The sequence below is a fragment of the Carassius carassius genome, chromosome 43, assembly GCF_963082965.1.
Source record: "Carassius carassius chromosome 43, fCarCar2.1, whole genome shotgun sequence".
NCBI classification, from domain to species: Eukaryota; Metazoa; Chordata; class Actinopteri; order Cypriniformes; family Cyprinidae; genus Carassius; species Carassius carassius.
The window spans coordinates 2839867-2862366 of NC_081797.1; the positions used below are offsets into that span (position 1 = coordinate 2839867).

Genomic DNA, 22500 nt, shown 5'->3' on the forward strand with positions numbered 1-22500 from the left:
ACCAAGATAATATACAAAAGTTGGGACACTGTAGAACTTGTGAGTAAAAAAGGAATGGAATAATTTACAGATCTCATAAACGTTTATTTCATTCACAATAGAATTTAGATAACATATCAAATGTTGAAAGTGAGACATTTTGAAATGCCATGCCAAATATTGGCTCATTTTGGATTTCATGAGAGGTACACATTCCAAAAAGGTTGGGACAGGTAACAATAAGAGGTCGGAAAAGTTAAATGTACATATAAGGAACAGCTGGAGGACCAATTTGCAACGTATTAGGACAATTGGCAACATGATTGGGTATAAAAAGAGCCTCTGAGAGTGAAATGTCTCTCAGAAGTCAAGATGGGCAGAGGATCACCAATCCCCCAATGCTTCGGCGAAAAATAGTGGAGCAATATCAGAAAGGAGTTTCTCAGAGAAAAATTGCAAGGAGTTTGAAGTTATCATCATTTACAGTGCATAATATCATCCAAAGATTAAGAGAATCTGGAACAATCTCTGTGCGTAAAGGTCAAGGCCGGAAAACCATACTGGATGCTGTGATCTTGAGGCCCTTAGACGACACTGCATCACATACAGGAATGATACTGTAATGGAAATCACAACATGGGTTCAGCAGTACTTCCAGAAAACATTGTCAGTGAACACAATCCACCGTGTCATTCGCTGTTGCCTGCTAAAACTCTATAGAAGCTCAGGCGTTTTCTCTTGACCAAGGCTCATTTAAAATGGACTGTGGCAAAGTGGAAAACTGTTCTGTGGTCAGACGAATCAAAATTTGAAATTCATATTATCTGGACTAAAGAGGACAAGGACAAACCAAGTTGTTATCAGCGCTCAGTTCAGAAGCCTGCATCTCTGATAGTATGGGGTTACATGAGTGCATGTGCCATGGGCAGCTTACACATCTGGAAAGGCACCATCAATGCTGAAAGGTATATCCAAGTTCTAGAACAACATATTCTCCCATCCAGACGTCGTCTCTTTCAGGGAAGACCTTGCATTTTCCAACATGACACTGCCAGACCACATACTGCATCACTTACATCATCATGGCTGCGTAGAAGAAGGATCTGGGTACTGAAATGACCAGCCTGCAGTCCAGATCTTTCACCCATAGAAACATTTGGTGCATCATAAAGAGGAAGATGCGACAAAGAAGACCTAAGACAGATGAGCAACTAAAAGCCTGTATTAGACAAGAATGAGACAACATTCCTATTCCTAAACTTGAGCAACTTGTCTCCTCAGTCCCCAGACGTTTGCAGACTGTTATAAAAAGAAGAGGGGATGCCACACAGTGGGAAACATGACCGTGTCCCAACTTTTTTGAGATGTGTTGATGCCATGAAATTTAAAATCAACTTATTTTTCCCTTAAAATTATACATTTTCTCAGTTTAAACATTTGATATGTCATCTATGTTGTATTCTGAATAAAATATTGAAATGTGAAACTTCCACATCATTGCATTCTGTTTTTATTCAAAATTTGTACAGTGTCCCAACTTTTCTGGAATCAGGTTTGTAGATAGAAAGATAGATAGATAGATATAAAGAATTTACAACAGAAAAATTTGAATCTTTTATTTAGAATAGATAAATATTTTATAACAATATATTTTTATATATTTTATGTATTTTATTTCATTTTACAAATTATTCAATACTTAATTATTATTAATAATACTATTTGAATATATACATATATAATATGTAATATCACAGGTCTGATCAATAACATTTCTCTGATATATTAATAAAAATAAAAATAAATAAATAAATAGCATATATCATATATCAACATATATCCCAGAAATTATTTTAACAAATTAACTAATTAACTGGAAAATAACTAAACAAACTAACAGTAAATTAATTAATTTAACTTTTCAGTAATATATATATATTTTGTTTTACATAAAACATCTATAGATATAGATATATACATATAATATAGATCAAGTTTGGATTTTTTTTTCTATACATACAACTTTCTACATTTAAGTGAGAATAGTCTAAAACAAGGACTACAAAAGACAAATAATCAATAGGAAAATAATAAAGACATTCAGTCTAAAAAAATCTGTCTTGATTTGTAATGATTTGTAAAAAGTGCTATACAAATACAAATAAATAAAAATACCCTTGAGTAGCTTTTCCTGTTTTAAGGATGAGATATTTTTCCTTATTATTTAAAACAAAATTGAAGTCACGTGAGTTCCAAAAGAGCGAAAACACAAGGCTGTTCAATATTCCGTGAAGGCCATACGTACTTTCTTAAGCTCATTGATAAGCCATTTTCAGCCCCTCTGGAGGCGTCAAAGCCGAACTCAGGCGCTGTTATTCTTGAGACATTTTTCAGTGGGGCGGCAGACAGCGAGATAACACGGGATGTCACGGCTGCTCATCCATCTTCATGAGCACTGCAGCGCTCAGAGAGCAAAGTGTCACACACACCGAGTGAGGGACGAGACACAGCTTGGTGCCATGTGTGTCTTTGTCGAGGGGTATAAATCAATGCCGGCCCATACAAAACTCTGACACATTAACCACAACTTACTCACCGAGCTGCCAGTCAGACAACACACCTCAACACACTCACCAGAGGGGAAGAGCAATGTCTCCATGCTAATGACGGCGCCAGAAGAGAGTGAGATTTATAGCTGTTCAGACCTGTTAATATTCATCATGTTTCACTGATTGAGAGATTATCAAGGCATCATAGCTTTAAATATCTCAAAGGTATATTTTGAAGACTTGTGAGATTTATTTAGACACACATCCAAATATATATATAAAACTGTGTAAAAAAAATAATTATAATAATATGTTATATAATATAACTATATAATTATATAAAATAAATTACAATTAAATATAATTTTATATAAAATATATATTATATATTATAATTATGTATTTGCTTTAATATTCTACTGCTTTTTCTATGTATTATTATTATTATTATTACTACATGGTTTTTATTTATTTATAAAATATAAAAAACTATTTGTAAATATATAAATAAATTAAAATATATATATTTGAAATAATAATAATAATACATTATTATTATTATTATTAAATAACTGGAGAGATTAAGACATGATGTCTTTAAAATCTTTAACTGAATTGAGATAAAAAGAAATAAATATATATATATATATATATACACACAAATAAATAAATAAATGTAGTTTATATTTACATAATGTACAATGATTGATATAATATAACATTAATATAATTAATAAATATAATTGCAAATATAAATACATATATTTATAAATATAAATAAATATTATCTTATATACTGAGAGAATATCACCATGAGGTTTATCTCAGAGGAACATTTTATCAGACATAATAAATAAATAAATAGCACTAAATTATTTATAAAATATGATATTTGGAAAGATGATCAAAATAAGACATCTTTAAAAGATAATATAATATAATATAATATAATATAATATAATATAATATAATATAATATAATATAATATAATATAATATAATATAATATAATATAATATATTTGAATTCTTTCAGAATTCTTTCAGTATTTCAGTGAGTGAACGTGACGTTAAACGAGAGACACTACGCTTGTTGCAGTATCTTGTGTTTAATGCTCCAGCGAGAGGGGCGTATGATCCAGATGTGTGCGGGTCACTCAGTTCACCCACCTGTTGCCCTCAGGCGTCAATCGACCAAAAAACACCATCGCCTTGTCACGACAAGTCTCTCTCTCGCTCCCTATCAATCTCGTTTTGCTTCCTCTGCAGTCAAAACATCAGAGCGGCACTCGAGATCGCATCTCCACTTACAGCTTCTCCAAACTCAAGTACAAACTCATATCACGCTTTTTTAGAATGAAACAAGCCGTTTTTAGCTGCTGTCACTTTAAGACCTATATATAAATGTCTGTTTGAATGGGAAAGTAACACAGGCTGTCTAGTCCAGTTTAGAACTGCTTCATCCTTCAATAACAGCTGAAATGTGTCCCTCAGACTGGCCCAGATCAGACTGATAACAATATGCTTAATGGCTGTCATATGTTATTGTGCCTTTGGTTGTGTATGTACACGGAGATTGGGATTCATCACAAGAGCTCTAATGAAGAGGAAGCACAGACCCACCTAGTAATGGCACCGTGATTCAGTAACAACAACAACGACAACACACACACTCACACTCACACACACACACTCACACACACACACACACACACACACACACACACACACTCACACACACTCACACACACACACACACACACACACACTCACACACTCACACACACACACACACACACACACACTCACACTCACACTCACACACACACACACACACACACACACACACTCACACTCACACACACACACATATTTTGGAAATATTTTCAAGTATATACTACATTTATATATGGTATTCTTATATTTTATATTATATATAAATATATTTAATATATAAAAAAAAATCTTAAATGTACACATGCATGTGTTTGCATTTATATGTACATAATCAGTATACACACATACATTATGTAAACAATTTTTTTTATTTTGGATGCAAAATGATTATAAATTAATTGCAATTAATCATTTGACAGCACTTATATATATATATATATATATATATATATAAAACGTTAATTTGATAACTTTTAGTCATTATAAAGGCCTGTTTAAATATGAGGATGGAACATATAAAATAGATCACATCAGATACACATTCGCTGGAAAAGACACCCAAGCTCCAGAGCGTCTGCAGAGATTCATTTGACAGATTTGCATCACATTATCTCTGAAAATCCTCAAATCTCAGTCACAGTCTGGCTTCATCTACAAACACAACAGACCAAGGGGAAGCATGCGTGTCCTCTGTCGGAGCAGATCACAACTACATAATTACACTTCCAGCCAGAGGATTCAGAGACCAGCAGCGAGAGAAAGAGTTAACTCAGACTTACTGTTTATGAAATCTCAGCATTATCTGAGATCGCTTGGTGAATAGAATGAGTGAACAGGAACTAATGGTTAGAGAATGTCAGATTCTGGAGACATATTCAAGTCTCTATTGTACCTTATCTTCCAGTCGGATGAGCCGGGCTCCCACTGTATAATATTCCTTATCCACACCTTTCTCTGAAAACAACATAAAGAGAAATAATAAGACAGTCGGAAGTAATTCTTTTCTGTATATAACAGCCAAAAAGCTGTGTCTGTGTTTATTAAACCACCCTGCTCATATAAAAAGCTTCTTTAATTTTCTTACATTTTCCATCACAATTGGCTTTTTCAATCTATTTTGCACCCTATTTAAACAGGCAGTTCTTGCTACTGTAACTAGCTTGTGCTTGACAGCTTGTAAACTCATCACGGCTGAAAAAAATAGTTTTTTAAAACATGTAATAATGGTCACTTTTTAATCACGCAGTTTGGGAGGGATTTGTCATTTTTTATAGTATTTATTTGGCTCACAATTATTCTTTTTTTGTGTATGTTTGATATAAAATGGGAAAATTATCTGTACGTTAAATTCAAGATCTGCATTTAGTCATTTTTATTCAGTGAGATAAACAAACACTTTTAAAATGAAAACAACATGACATTACCACCACAACTAGTAGATGGCCATACATTTTCCAAAACTTTCAGCGAAAGGTGTCTAGTTTGCATTAGATCTCCTTCCTCTATTCACTTTGGTCTATTCAAGTTGTAATACTGGAGGCTGCACATTAATGAGATGGATGTGATGTCTGTATTTGCATGTATGTGTTCTATTAGCCAATCAGAGGCCATTTAACTTGTAAATTACTTCTGATTGGCTAACATCTGTTTAGAATGGTCACAAGTTAATAAGATGCATGCAATGTTAGAATTAAAATGGTTTCTGCACTTGCATGTGTTTCCATGTTTGCAGTTTAGTTTCAATTAACAATCTGGGTTTCACTATTAGCTAGTATATAAAAGCAAGTATATCATGGAAGCATTACGATTTTGTGATTTATTCCTTGTGCTTTTCTTCATGCATTTTGAATGTGTATTGGATGTGGGAACATTTAAAAACTCAGTTTTTCTTTACCTGGCAGGAACATTCCTGGTTTTCCCAACGTGTGATCCAACCTGCGAGAGGAAAAACAGCAGGAAACTATGAAATACGCAGCGATTGTTTGGAAATCCCGCCTACGCCACTGGTGTTGTGGGAAGGAATAGGAACAAACTCTGCGGTGACGTCACACGGAGTCTCACCTTCTCTGGAGCTCTTTGATGCGGACCGTCATGTTCAGGTGGCCCTGCGAATACTGCTCGATCACGTCCCGCACGTCGTACGGTTTCCTCGCTTGCTGCGGGACAGAGACGGCATCCATGAGAGCCATTGTCATCACAGCTCCCTCGGGCCTTGAACTTCCACGCTTTGTTATTATAGCTCAATTTAACTCGATAACAACAGCAGCAAAGGCATGCAACTTTTGCATGCAAAAGTTGACCGTTTTTACTTGAGCATATTTATTTATTTCGGTTTAGATCACTGTTTTAAAATTGCTTTTGTTTCTTTTTTGTAGGTCGCCTTGGATTAAAGCCTCTGCTAAATGCATAATTGTGACCATGGAGCACAAAAGCAGTCTTAAGTGGGGTATATTTTTAGCAATAGCCAAAAAAACATTTTATGGGTCAAAATTAGCGATTTTTCTTTTATGCCAAAAATCATTAGGATATTAAGTAAAGATCATGTTCCATGAAGATATTTTGTAAATGTCCTACTGTAAATATATAAAAACGAAATTTTTGTAATATGCATTGCTAAGAACTTAATTTGGACAACTTTAAAGATGATTTTCTCAATATCTAGATTTTTTTGCTCCCTCAGAGTCCAGATTTTCAAATCGTTTTATCTCAGACAAATATTGTCCTCATAACAAACCTTTCTCCAATGGAAAGATGATTTATTCAGCTTTCAGATGATGCATAAATCTAAATTTTAAAAAATTGACACTTAAGACTGGTTAATGTAATAATAAATTGTTTTATTAGCTTCCTTACTAATTGGGTTGCTCACAAGAACAACATTTTTGTGTAAATTATCATTCAAAAAACTATTCTTATTCAAATCTGCTCGTGTTTCATGAATCAAGCTTATTGAGAGTATGAAAACTAAAGTCTTTTTCACTTTTTTTATTGAATTTTTATTAATATGCACTAAAATATTAAGAGTTTCATACAGTATATGTGTGTGTGGCGTGGTGAAAATAATATAATAACAAAATCGGGTAATAGGAATAGTATAATAATTAAATTAAAATTGAAAAATGTAAAACACGAAATACATATAAACACACAAATTATTATTATTATTATTATATATTAAAAAATGTAATATAGTTACGTAAATTTTTATATAGAGAAGAATAAATTATATCAATAAAAATGTAAATAATAATAATAAATTACCTATATGTATGTATTTGTATTTGTATAATATACACACACACACACACACACATATATATGAATCTACACGTGATCTCTTGATTCTGACATACAAAATAAAAGTACCTGAAATTTCCGTCGAGCCACAAAGTACTGCATCCTTCTGATGACCTTGATGGCAGATCTGTGTGCGTGGGAAAGTCTGCCGAGAACAAAATAAACAAACACACACACAGCGTCAGAAAACACAGAGCAGGCCTGCTGTAAATGTGTGTTTGTGTGTGTGTGTGTGTGTGTGTGAGTACGTGGCAGTAAAACCTGGTGACAATAACAACAGACGCACAGCACAACACACACACACACAGACACACACTCTCTCTCTCTAAAGGAGGGCACTTGTTTTTTTTTTTTGGGCTCAAACACCCTGTTATTTCCAGTGTTACGCTGCCTTGCCAAAGTTTCTGCGCAGAAATCCATGCAGCAGGAGTCATGTTCACTGTAGACAGGCCCTAGTGGAAAAACAAAGCTCATTTCTGCCACTCAAGACTAGATAAAAACCTTGACCTTGTGCAGACAAGTATCTCAAAAACACGTCTGGAGTCGAATCAGCTCAGCTAAAGAACGTGTCTGGCCTGTTATCAGTGACCCCGATGATGACCTTTGACATCAAAGCCCTGGTAAATCCACAACACAGTCTTACGAGAGCGTCTTAAAGGAACAGTTCATCCATAGAGAGAAATTCTTACGTTATTCACTCACACATTTATCTCATTCCAGACCAGAGTTTTGTTTTCATCTTGTAAGCATCTATGTTTGGGATTTACACATAAAAGAAACTCATACGGGTTTGGGCTGAGGAAATGATGACAGCATTTATTTTGCGGTGTACTGTCTCTTTAAGGGTGTGTGTTAAGTGATTCTGAGTGTGGCGTGTGCGTGTGGGTCATGGTCACTTAAATTGCTTTACATTCCAGGACACATACTTCAGACAGAGAACTGACTTCTCTACAGGACAACCACACATGGCGCTCATGAGTGGAGAAAACATTCAAAAGAGGGTGTCACTTCCTCCAGTTAACAACCAAACAAAGACATGCGTCACAAACACGTCATGAGATGTCATTCCAAACCCATCCGACTTCTGTAATGGGACTTATACCTACATACGATGTGCACATGTACTGTAGCCCTATTGTATATAATAGGAAAACAGGAAGAGTAAAACAATCACAAATAAATTAAAATGCACAATAGTATGTCTCATAAATATTATAAATGGCTCATTATGAAATATATTGTATATATTATCACATATATAATTATAGAATTATATTACATGTATAAAAAGGGTGTTATTTCCTCCCGATGAATGAATAAATATATTTATTTATATATATTTTTATAAAGCTGTACGTAATATAAAAATAGAATGTTAAAGATTACATAGCATTATATGATAAGAATTAAAAATAGCTAAATATATAAATAAATATACATATATACATACATACATTAGGGGTTTAACGGTACGCAAAAATCACGGTTCGGTACGTACCTCGGTTTTAAAGTCATGGTTTGGTTCATTTTCGGTACAGTAAGGGAAAGAAATGCAAACATTAAACTGCAGGTTGTTTATTACTATAAACTTTTTTTAACAATTTGTTTACACTTTTTTTTAAACACTTTTTAATAAAATATATATAAAATAAAAAAAAGAATAAGAAATAAAATACTGCTGCAAAGTTCTCCACTAAATAAAATACTCTCAGTCTCAAACCAATATCATATAATAAAATATAATGAAAAATATAAATAAATAACTATGATTACAGTGCAGCATTACCAATCCCAGCTTGTAGGCCTGTTCATATTTAAAAAATATTTATAACTTTTCCAAAGTGTAAAGTGCAGCATGAAGAGTTTCAGTTTTTAGACCTGCTCAGATTTCGTTATTGCGTTGGACTGATCTGAATTAAGTGCAAAGGTCTGTTTAAATGCCGACGGGAGCTGCGTTTGAATTACAATCATTTTTTCCTAGTTGTAGTGATGTTCACACTCGCATGATGCCTTTTGAAAACCTTAGGCCGGTGACACACTGGCATATTGCATCTGTCAAACATAGTCTATTTTGCTGCCAATGCTGTTGACGGTGTCCTTTATTAGTAGGCTTTATATTTATGCTCAACATGAAGTATAGATATTGTTGTCGTGAAGACAAGATCCTGGTCTGTCGGCGGCCTCCCTCTATGTCACCTACAGTAGCAGACTCTCGCGAGTATTCACACTGGAAGCGTATAAGTACAGCATCACAGCAGCAGCTGCAAAGCGTGTTCGGCAGACAGTATAACCATTTCAAACAATGGGTATAATTCTTTCAACATTTGTTTTTATAACAATACACCATACTTTCACCCAAAACGATTAATTAAAAAATTTAAATGGGTAAATACATATTTGTTATACTTAATTTTCTTTTCTGACATAATTGTGAAAACACTAGACATTGGCATTGTTGTTAAAACTCTTGACATGCATATTCTGTGCATTTTGAACAAGTTTTGTGTTAAATCACATTTATTGTCCATCAAAAGTGTGCTTTCACTTTAATTGAGCGTGAGCAGCACAGCAAAAATAGACCGGACCGAAACCCCCGCTTCACTGCTGTTCACGTGACGCTCCTGCTTGACGCTCACGCGCTGCTCCTGGTCCCGGTGTGAATGCACTCATTGATTAACTTGGACGCCGAAAAAAAATATGCGCTACTCGCGCGCCGCTCACGCTTGCGGTGTAAAAGAGGAGTAAAGACACAGAAAACGCGAAGCAGCCGTCACGCAGCAGAAATGCCATGCCAGAAACGTGGCGTGAGCATGGCGTGTCTGCTGCGTCCCAGGAGCGTGGCGTTTTCTGTGTCTTTACACACCAGAATCGTTCCTGACGCGGCGCTGGCGCGCTGCTGCTGCTGTAGGTGATATAGAGGGAGACCGCTGACAGACCAGGATCTTGTCTTATATCAATTTTTTTTTACACACCTACAACTAAGCCTACTGATAAAGGACACCATCAACAGTTTTGACGGCAAAATATACTATGTTTGACAGGTGCAATATTTGAAAATCGATAATTATTTATTTATTTTTTAAATTACATTTATATCTGAATTTATGTCAACCTATAGACTTTCAAACATCAAAATGTCATGAATTAATATGTATTTGTGTACAAAATGATATATAAACATATTTTCCTATTATATTTTGCCTGGAAACGATTCCAACATGCGCGCGTGTCGCGTGAAAAATAGGTGTCGGTTCTATTTCTAGCATGCACGCGTTTTCCGCGCGGCTCGAGCTGCGCCTGAGACGCACGTCTCACGCAGGCAGTCTGCAAGCTCTAACCTGTTAACATGGGAGCCGAATTAAAAACGGACTCGCCACGCGGCTTTGTGTCACCGGCCTTAGAATCAGCTGCAGGGCGGGATTTGCGCTGAACGCGGAGACTTCCGCCACTTAACATGTTCGTTTGGAAACACGAAGATGCACTTATGTTCCGCATACAAAATATTGCATTCGGTCATTCGGTACACACGTGCACCGTACCGACAGCCCTGTACCGAAACGGTCCGGTACGAATACACGTACCGTTACACCCCTAAACATACATACATATATATACAGTTGCGATCAAAATTACTCAACCCCTCAGAGATAAATACAAGCTTTTTCTGAAGATCCAGGATAAAGTAAAAATTGCATTTATAACAGTTCACTGGCATATTAAAAGTGATAGTCAATATATGATGTAATATTTTTGAGTTATAAGATTATTTAATAATACTGCTATGTCACAATTATTCAACCCCTATTCAACATTGCTGTTTTTAAATCACTTATTTGCATGGTGGGGAATAAAACAGTCTCAAAACAGAATTAAGCCTTTAGAAACTCTATTAAAAACAGAACTAGCTTGAGCTGTTACACATACAGTTAGCCCATGCATGTGCTGAAGTTGAGTAGTTTCATCAATGTTCCATTCTCAGAATCACTCAAAAGTGTATTAACAAACTTTCTCTAATGCTTTACTGATGCCTTTATTGAAATGATTTCATAAAATGTTGTTCTCCGCATCAAAATGTTTTTCAGGTCAAGGGGGTTGAATAATTTTGATTGCAACTGTATATATATATATATATATATATATATATATATATATATACATATATGTATATGTATATATATATATATACAGTACAGACCAAAGTTTGGACACACCTTCTCATTCAAAGAGTTTTCTTTATTTTCATGACTATGAAAATTGTAGAGTCACACTGAAGGCATCAAGGGCTATTTGACCAAGAAGGAGAGTGATGGGGTGCTGCGCCAGATGACCTGGCCACCACAGTCACCGGACCTGAACCCAATCGAGATGGTTTAGGGGTGAGCTGGACCGCAGACAGAAGGCAATATATATATATATATATATATATATATATATATATATATATATATATATATAATATTCTATATATAGAATTAGATTTGTATGTTGACTTGAATGGACTTGGGCCCATCATACACACACTGTAGCATCTGTAAATCTGTTTCCCGAGTGTCGTGTTGATTCCTCTCAGCTTGAGTCTGTCGTGATAAAGCTCTCTTTGCTGTCACTGATATACATAACACAAATCACTTCCCTCTGCCGTGGCCTCCAGCGCTCCATCCCTGTCCGCAAACACAGACGATGTCTTAATTAGAGGAGGGGACAGCCGGACAAAAGCTCCCAGCAGTCCCTGCGCTGACACACACTGTAAAGCACACAGATCAAAGCCCCTTCAAACATCAGCTGTCCTGCCCTCTCGCAGGAAATGCATGTGAACAATATGCAAACATCCATGCATGAGTGTGTGTGTGTGTGTGTGTGTGTGAGCGTCTCAGATCCCAACATGATTGGGAAAGAAAACACATGTCCTCAAAACATGAAACACATGCTGTTTAATCACAAAACTGCCTCCTCACATTATAGCGGCACACGGACACATGCAGGAGAACACACGCCTCGCACATGTTCACATTCAATTCTACACATGCAAAAGATTTCACACGATTACCGAACAACACAACTAACTATTGGCATGCGTCAAGATTACTAGATCAAACCTCAAATTCGTCCTGCAGTGTTTGTGCTTAAAACATGTTCTTCCCTAAAGTTTCCAAACCTTTTCCTTTTACTTTTCATTTTACCAGTGAATCACTATAAGTTTTCTATGACCTCTCATGTTGCTCAAATTAGCATTCTTGGAGCTAAAAGAGTAAAAACTGACATTAGTTTTGATTCCTTATATATAATCAACTTTAAGTTGTTTTGGGTAAAAGTGTCTGCCAAATGCAGAACCAATTCTTAGAAAAGAAATGACTCACACAAACAATTCACTCTCAAATCACATATAACTATGGGTTTCCAACAGGTTTTATTCTACGTGACAGCAAAATGTAGCATCTGAAATATTTTAAACAAAGATGTATATTCATTAACAACAACAAAAAAAATAATAATTTCCATGCATCTATTGGCATTGAACTTTTTTTTTTTACCCAAAATAATTTATCCCTGAATAGTAATTCTAAAAAAAAAAAATACAATTGTATAAAATTTTATTAAAAATATAAAAAAACAACAAGCAAAAATTTACCAACTAAAAATAAAAATCTTTAAATAAAATGTCAAACTTTCAGCTGGTTGCAAAGGCAAAATTTCTAGTTTTAATTCATTTTCACTTGATGTATTAAGTAACTTATTCTAAAATTCAAACACAAACAAAATTGTTCATACTGAAAATAAAATAAAATCATAAAACAAACTACTTTTAAATATTAGTAAAAAACTTTAAAAGTATCTAAATTATGCTAAAAAAAACACTATAACAACTAAAACTGAAATAAAAATAATATTTAAATTATATAGACATATATAATATATATATATATATATATATATATATATATAAAACTACTAAAATGACAAAAACTGCTGAAATCACTAAAACTTTAAATAAAATTTAAATGAGAACTACTTTTAATTCTTATTTTGAAATAAATTAAGGATGCATTAATTAATAGTGAAAGTGAAGACATTTATAATATTACAAATGATTTCTATTTTAAATAAATGTTGTTCTTTCTATGCATCACAGAACCCTGAAAAATAAAATGCATCACAGTTTTATCAAAAATATGAAGCAGCACAACTTTTTTCAATATCGATAATAATCAGAAATGTTTCTTGAGCAGCAAATCAGTATATTAGAATGATTTCTGAAGATCATGTGACACTGAAGAAGACTGGAGGAATGATGCTGAAAATACAGTTTTGATCACAGAAATAAATTACATTTTAAAATATCTTCAAATAGTAAATGTTTATTTCGAATTGTAATAATATTTCACAATATTACTGCTTTTACTGTATTTATGACCCAATAAATGTAGTCTTGCTGAGCATAAGTTTTAGTTACAGCTCCACAGCAATGACTGTATGGCAGGAACATGTATACACTCACAAGCTTTATTTATCTCACTGCATTTGTTTGGATCTGTCTCCAGAAATGAGATAAAAGCAAAAAAGATGTTCCGGAGGGCTGCTGGATCATTAATGAATTACCGGTCAAGAGCGGTGATTTCTAGCAAGTGTCCGTTCTCCCTGACAGGAAGAATGTGCCCTATTGCTGATGTGCCCTATTGAGGGCTTACTTATAATAAAATAAGTCACCATTTACTCATTTCATGTCTTTTTCAGTCTATGATAGCGTACTGTGAGCAGGAACTGTCAAGGTAAAAAAAAACACAAAAATTATCATATAAAAGTGTAATAAAAATTGTTCATGTCATTATTTCTCTATATCCGGGCCTTCTGATTTCATTTGATAGATTTATGTGAGAAAAAGACCCAAATTAGCTCTCAAATCTGATCTGCTTTATATATATATATATATATATATATATATATATATATATATATATATATATATACACACACACACACACACACACACACACACACACACACACACAATGGACTATTCTGTTATTAATAAGTTAAATTATTTAATATAATTTATTTGTAATATATTTGTGTGTGTGTGTGTTTGGGTTTATTAATTATAAATTAATTAGTTTATTAAGTGTAAATTATATCTTTAGAAATAAAAAAATAATTGATCATTCTATTATGGAGTACTACATATAAATATTTAATAATAAATATAGGTAATATAAGTATATAAACATAAAATGACTTTCATTTTATTACATTTAACATTGTCTCTGTGTGTGTGTGTGTGTGTCTTTTTATAAAAATAAATAATAAATATAAGTATTTTTTATTAAAAAATTTCAATTTTATATAAATAACGACTTCTTAAATGTATAGATTTTTAATTAATTTAACTGAAAATTTAATTTGATTAATTATGTTTATTATATTTTATATATATTATTACTATTATTACTATATTCAATTCATATCAAATGACTTCAGAAAACATGACCCACAAGTTTTCTGAGTTGTTTTCCGGTGTGTTTTTTTCCACCCTTCCCGTATTGCTCCTGTACGGTAAACAGTACTGCAAACACTCTTTTACTAAACAAGAAAAAAGCTGGTTTAGAAATAGATGAGGATAAGTAAACATTAATTTTACATGAACTATCTCTTTAAACTGTCTTCTGATTCAAGAGATAATAACAGCATCTGAGAGCGGCGTGAGCCGAGGGACGGGACGGTGGAGCCCAGTTCAGTCTGCTTTAGCTCTTTGATTCGGCCCCCGCTGTGGCACCTTGACCTCAAACTACAGTCTCTCCATTCAGACCAGCAGATTATAAAACTACTTCCCCCTCTCTAAGAACTTATTCTTTCAGCTTTTTGTCCCTGTAAACTAGCCACACTGTGCTACACGGGGGCCTCCTTCTCCTAATTACTTCTTTCTCTTGCGGTCGCAGCTTTTGTTCGGTTAAAGGCCGGTCTCCCCCGACTGACTCCCTGAAGAGAAACCAACCGTGTGTTTCAAGGACAGGCGGTCAGGGAATGCAAGACACCTGAGAACAGTGTGTGTGTGCTTGTTACTGGAAGACTGATGTGTTTCCAGTGTGTGTGAGACACGAGGAAAAGCCAGAGGAAACAGAGAGCTGGAGGACGGCCTGGCGCGGATCGCTTTTGGCAATGGGAGAGGAGAACAACGAGGCAAGGGAAGAAAAATAGAAGCAGAAGTGTTGACAGAGAGCTTCTCCTCCTTTAGAAGGTGAAGGTGTGATGGGCTCTCTCTCTCACACACACATACACACACACACACACACACACACACACACACACACACGTCACAATGTTTGTGTGAAGACTGAATAAGATTCAAGAACTGGCTCCACTTTAATTCATGAGTGTGAATCTGAACTGAATTGATTTGAAGTTGAATGAGAGGAAGAGGAATTATACATGCTAAAACAAATAACTGCATTATTAACTTTGACTACTTGTGCGTGTTTTCCCTCCAATATGTTGAATCTATTAAACAATAATTTCAAAAGGGTTTTAACTGTGCCATCAGCCCCACAAAATGTCCAAAAATCTTTATAAAAACAATTAAATCAATGGATTAGTTATATATAGACCACCCTGTGCTATAAACTAAAAGCTAACTCATTAAATAAAATGCAAACATATGCACACACACATATATATATATATATATATATATATATATATATATATATATATACAATATGATAAATATAAAGTATATGATAAATAATTTCAATCATAAACATCTATAATAAACGCTATTATAATATATAATAAATAATTTAAAATAATACATTTATTAAAAAATTCAAATAATTAGTAAATATAATAGAAAAATAAATGTATTCAATGGATCATATATGTATAAAAAATATGAATATTATTAGATATTATTAAATAAATTATTAAATAATATGCAATTAAGCAAATGTATATGTATGTATACTGTATATATATATATATATATATATTGAAAACAAATGTAAATAAAAAATACATTTCTCCAACCATGGTTCGTTAACTAAAAGTTAAATTGTTAAATAATATGTAAAAAAAGAAATATATATATATATATATATATATATATATATATATATATATATATATATATATATATATATATATTACACATGTATTTACAATTTAAATAGACATATTTTAAAGTAATTAAAATGTTCTTAAATGTAAAAAAAAGACATTTACCCCATGATTTACTCACCCTAAATCCATCCTTCCATATGGATCTTTTTTTTTACAAAAAATAAACCTATCTAAAAAATAAAGCCTTTTCAGGAGCAGCGTGAAGCAATTTTTATGATGGATGAACGCACTTTATTGTTCTTTAAAATCTCAACACTATAAAGTTTGGACGAGCCAGGACATTTTTTAATAAAACTCTGATTGCACTGGTCTGAAAGAACAAAGTCATTTACACCTAGGATGGCTTTAAGGTGAGTAAATCATGGGGTGATTTTTCTTTTTAGGTGAACTATCCCTTTAAGTAATGTGCCTCACGTCATTAGTGATCCTGTTTTTGCATCTCCATTAAAGCTGTTTGTGACGTCACTAACAGTCTTGCACCTCTCACATCTACATTTACTGAACTCAGACTGCATTAGAGGTTATAATGTGGTTAGTGAACACAAAGCGCTCCAGTTTTATTCAACAGCCCACATACAGTATATTTGGCCATTACAGTTCATCACACACAACAAACAACACACATGCTCACGTCTGAAAACAATGCAGGCGGTAGAAAAGCTGGGTGTTTGAGGTCATTTGTCATAAAACATGATATTAGTGGTGGTGTGATGGTCAGTGACTGTTGAAACAACACGACCCTGTCACACTCCAAAACACAAGAGTGAGGTATGAAAACTCACATCATAATGAGCTTTTGGATGGGATTTGAAGGTTGAATTGTGTGTTAGGATCGACGCAATCTCACAGTGAAAACATTACTGTTGGCATGTTTATTAACGCACAGCCACAAATCATCTCTGTGGAGGTTTCTTTCTATATATTAGCAATTCTATTGTCACGGCAGGGATCCAATGAGGCACGGAGATAGAACCAATTGCGAGTAAGTCTTCTATTAAGGGCAATCCAAAAGGGTAAACAGTCCAGGCAGAGGTCGATACCAAACAAAACCAAACCAAAAATAAACAAACAAGGACACAAGGCAAGAGCACGACAAGATGACGGACATGAATTAAACAACGACTCCGTGACACATACTAAGACAGACCGGGTTATATACACAAAAGGATAATGGGGAAACAGGAGACAGGTGGGGAACAATCAATTAACTAAACAAGGAGGAAGGTGACCAAATAAGGAGACAGGAAGTGATAATATGATAAACACCGTGGGAACTGAGGACACCTAGTGGAACCCCAGGGAACACAACCCAGACACTGTGACAGTACCCCCCCTTCTACGGAGCGGCTCCCAGACGCTCCAAGACAGACACAAAACAGAGACCAGGAGGGAGGTGGACAGGTGGAGGCTCAGGGGGAGGGACGGAGGGCCAGAAAAGAAAAACATGGGGAACAGGCACCAGAATGTAAACACAACACAGAAAGACCAGGAGGGAGGAGGACAGGAGGAGGTTCAGGGGGAGGGACGGAGGGCCAGACTAACAGAAACGAACAGGGACAGACATTAACACAAAAACCAAAGGAAAAAACAACATGAAGCCCCCCAGGGCGGAGCAGAAGACCACCACACCCTTGTGGTCAAGGCCAGAGCCCTCCAGGGCGAAGCGGAAGACCACCACAACCGTGTAGTCAGGGCAAGCGCCCCCCAGGGCGGACCGGAAGACCACCATGTCCGTGTGGTCAGAGCGGAAGCCCCCCAGGGCGGAGCAGAAGACCACCATGTCCGTGTGGTCAGAGCGGAAGCCCCCCAGGGCGGAGCAGAAGACCACCACAACCTTGTGGTCGAGGCCAGAGTTCCCCAGGGCGGAGCAGAAGACCACCACCACCATGTGGTCAGGGCGGAAGGCCCCCAGGACGGAGCAGAAGACCACCACCCCCCTGTGGTCAAAGCGGAAGCCCTCCAGGGCGGATCAGAAGCCCACCACTTCCGTGCGGCCGGATCAACGGGAGGACGAGACTCTGGTAATTCCATGGTGTCTCTACTGGACTCCAGAAGATCGTTGCTGGCCTGACACTGCTCATGAAGATCATTGGTGACTTGCATTTGCTCATGAAGATCAATGGTGACTTGCCTTTGTTCATGAAGATCACCGGTGACTTGACTCAGTCCTTGAAGATCACCGGTGACTTGACTCAGTCCTTGAAGATCACCGGTGACTTGACTCAGTCCTTGAAGATCACCGGTGACTTGACTCAGTCCTTGAAGATCACCGGTGACTTGACTCAGTCCTTGAAGATCACCGGTGACTTGACTCAGTCCTTGAAGATCACCGGTGACTTGACTCAGCTCTGAAAGGTCAAAGGTGACTTGACTTGACTCTGAAAGGTCAACGGTGACTAGCCCTGACTCTGGAGCATCAGCGGTGACTAGCCCTGACTCTGGAGGGTTAACAGTGACTAGCCTTGACTCTGGAGGGTCATCTGGAACCCGACTCAACTCTGGAGGGTCATCAATGACTAGCCCTGACTCTGGAGGGTCATCGGTGACTAGCCCTGACTCTGGAGGGTCATCGGTGACTAGCCCTGACTCTGGAGGGTCACCGGTGACTAGCCCTGACTCTGGAGGGTCACCGGTGACTAGCCCTGACTCTGGAGGGTCACCGGTGACTAGCCCTGACTCTGGAGGGTCACCGGTGACTAGCCCTGACTCTGGAGGGTCACCGGTGACTAGCCCTGACTCTGGAGGGTCACCGGTGACTAGCCCTGACTCTGGAGGGTCACCGGTGACTAGCCCTGACTCTGGAGGGTCACCGGTGACTAGCCCTGACTCTGGAGGGTCACCGGTGACTAGCCCTGACTCTGGAAGGTCATCGGTGAAAAGCCCTAACTCTGGAGAGTTCCCTGGCACCTGACTCGACTCTGGAGGATCAGCGGTGACTAGCCCTGACTCTGGAGGATCAGCGGTGACTAGCCCTGACTCTGGAGGATCAGCGGTGACTGGCACCTGACTCGACTCCGGAGGGTCCACTGGCACCTGACTCGACTCCGGAGGGTCCACGGGCACCTGACTCGACTCCGGAGGGTCCACGGGCACCTGACTCGACTCCGGAGGGTCCACGGGCACCTGACTCGACTCCGGAGGGTCCACGGGCACCTGACTCGACTCCGGAGGGTCCACGGGCACCTGACTCGACTCTGAAGGGTCAGCTGAGACTCTCATCCTGTGCAGCGGCGCTGGGCAAGCAGCCATCTTGGGCCATGACTCTGGACAGGCGGCCATCTTGTACTGTGGTGCTGGGCTGGCGGCCATCTGGGGTTGTGGTGCTGGACTGGTGGCCATCTTGTACTGTGGCACTGGACCGGTGGCCAATTTGGGCATTGGCGCTGGGTTAGCGGCCATCTTGTGCTGTGGCGCTAGGCTGACGGCCATCTTGGGCTGTGGCACTGAACCGTTGGCCAAAGTGGGCATTGGCGCTGGGCTGGCGGCCATCTTGTACTGTGGCGCTGGACTGGTGGCCAATTTGGGCATTGGCGCTGGGTTGGCGGCCATCTTGGGCTGTGGCGCTGGAACGGTGGCCAATTTGGGCATTGGCGCTGGGTTAGCGGCCATCTTGTGCTGTGGCGCTAGGCTGACGGCCATCTTGGGCTGTGGCACTGAACCGTTGGCCAAAGTGGGCATTGGCGCTGGGCTGGCGGCCATCTTGTACTGTGGCGCTGGACTGGTGGCCAATTTGGGCATTGGCGCTGGGTTGGCGGCCATCTTGGGCTGTGGCGCTGGAACGGTGGCCAATTTGGGCATTGGCGCTGGGTTAGCAGCCATCTTGTGCTGTGGCGCTTGGCTGGTAGCCATCCTGGGCAGTGTTGCTGGACTGGCGGCCATCTTGGATGGTGGCGCTTGGCTGGTAGCCATCCTGGGCAGTGGTGCTGGACTGGCGGCCATCTTGGGTTGTGGCGCTGGAACGGTGGCCAATTTGGGCATTGGCGCTGGGTTAGCGGCCATCTTGTGCTGTGGGGCTTGGCTGGTAGCCATCCTGGGCAGTGGTGCTGGACTGGCGGTCATCTTGGGTTGTGGCGCTTGGCTGGTTGCCATCCTGGGCAGTGGTGCTGGGCTGACGACCCTCCCGTCGGAAGAGACAGAAGTGGCTGGGGCATCCCAGCGCACGAATTCCCAGAATTCCAGTGTCTCTAACTGCGCCATCTCCTCCTGAGACATTGGATCATCCAGCCCGCCATTGAAATAGTCCTTGAGGGCCGCATCATTGTAGCCCATGCCCTCGGCCAGGGACCAGAACACCTGAGCCAGGGCACCCACTTCATTTCCCTCTTGGCGGAGGGCGATCAACCGAAGATACTTGGCTCGCCGCTCCGCCATCTTGGCTGGGGAACGGAAAGACGACATACCGCTGGTTCCTAGAATGACGGAGTCGTTCTGTCACGGCAGGGATCCAATGAGGCACGGAGATAGAACCAATTGCGAGTAAGTCTTCTATTAAGGGCAATCCAAAAGGGTAAACAGTCCAGGCAGAGGTCGATACCAAACCAAACCAAACCAAACCAAACCAAACCAAACCAAACCAAGCCAAGCCAAACCAAACCAAACCAAACCAAACCAAACCAAACCAAACCAAACCAAACCAAACCAAACCAAACCAAACCAAACATAAACAAACAAGGACACAAGGCAAGAGCACGACAAGATGACGGACATGAATTAAACAACGACTCCGTGACACATACTAAGACAGACCGGGTTATATACACAAAAGGATAATGGGGAAACAGGAGACAGGTGGGGAACAATCAATTAAGTAAACAAGGAGGAAGGTGACCAAATAAGGAGACAGGAAGTGATAATATGATAAACACCGTGGGAACTGAGGACACCTAGTGGAACCCCAGGGAACACAACCCAGACACTGTGACATCTATATTCAAAATCGGGTTATGTGTTTTGAAGAATACAGCTGTGTATAAATGACATACACTAACATTCAAAAGTTTGGTTTCTGCTCACCATGTGTCCATTTATTTGGTGAACTAAAAATACAGTAAAAACAGTAACATTTTAAAATTATATTAAAATTTAAAGCAACTGTTTAAAATTGTTATATATTGTAATTTGTAATTTATTCCTGTGATGCAGAGATGTATTTTCAGCATCATTCCTCAAGTCTTCAGTGTCACATGATCTACAGAAATCATTTTAATATACTGATTTGCTTAAGAAACATTTATTATTATTATTATTATTATTATTATTATTATTATTATCAGTGTTGAAAACAGTTGTGCTGCTTCATATTTTTATCTGGGATACATTTTTATTTTTCAAGATTCTCTGATTAAAAGAAAGTTCAAAAATTTAAAATGTGATATTTCTATTAATCATGTTTTTCAAAAATTGTACAAAAAAATCAAGTTCTAAAAAATCAATTTAAAACATTCTGTAATTGAATGTCAGAGTTCCAGAATTAAATGTAGAATAAATAAATATATATATATATATATTATTATTTAATAATGTCTCTACTTTCACTTCGGATCAATTTATTGCATCTTTACTGAATAAAATAATGACTTTCTTATAAAAATAAATCAAATCACACAATACGATGAAACAAAAGTCTTTTTTTTTTAAAACGTAATGGGTGGTTTTATTTTCCATTTGTCTGAAGTCAATCAAGCTTTTGTACAGAACCCAATGTAATAATATACAATATTGATGTTTTTAAATAAAATGACTTCTAGATTAAATGTCAGAGTTCCAGAATGAAATGTAGAATTTTTCTAAACATAATTCTCAACTTAACCTCTGTGATCTATAATGGAACTCAGGTTCTGGAATGAAGCTGCGGATTCATCTCTACAGCACGCTTTCCTTCTGAGACTGTG

General features: G+C 37.5%; 1 protein-coding gene across 1 annotated transcript in view; it reads right to left on the reverse strand.

Annotated features, from left to right (window-relative positions):
- Positions 1-22500, reverse strand: part of kcnq1.2 (potassium voltage-gated channel, KQT-like subfamily, member 1.2) — a 148109-nt gene that overhangs the window by 52601 nt on the left and 73008 nt on the right. Inside the window, exons 16-19 of the mRNA XM_059536641.1 lie at positions 7571-7646; positions 6266-6360; positions 6099-6139; positions 5097-5158 (exon numbers count right to left, since the gene is read on the reverse strand). Coding sequence (XP_059392624.1) covers positions 5097-5158; positions 6099-6139; positions 6266-6360; positions 7571-7646 — 274 coding nt within the window. The remainder of the gene's footprint in view (positions 1-5096; positions 5159-6098; positions 6140-6265; positions 6361-7570; positions 7647-22500) is intronic.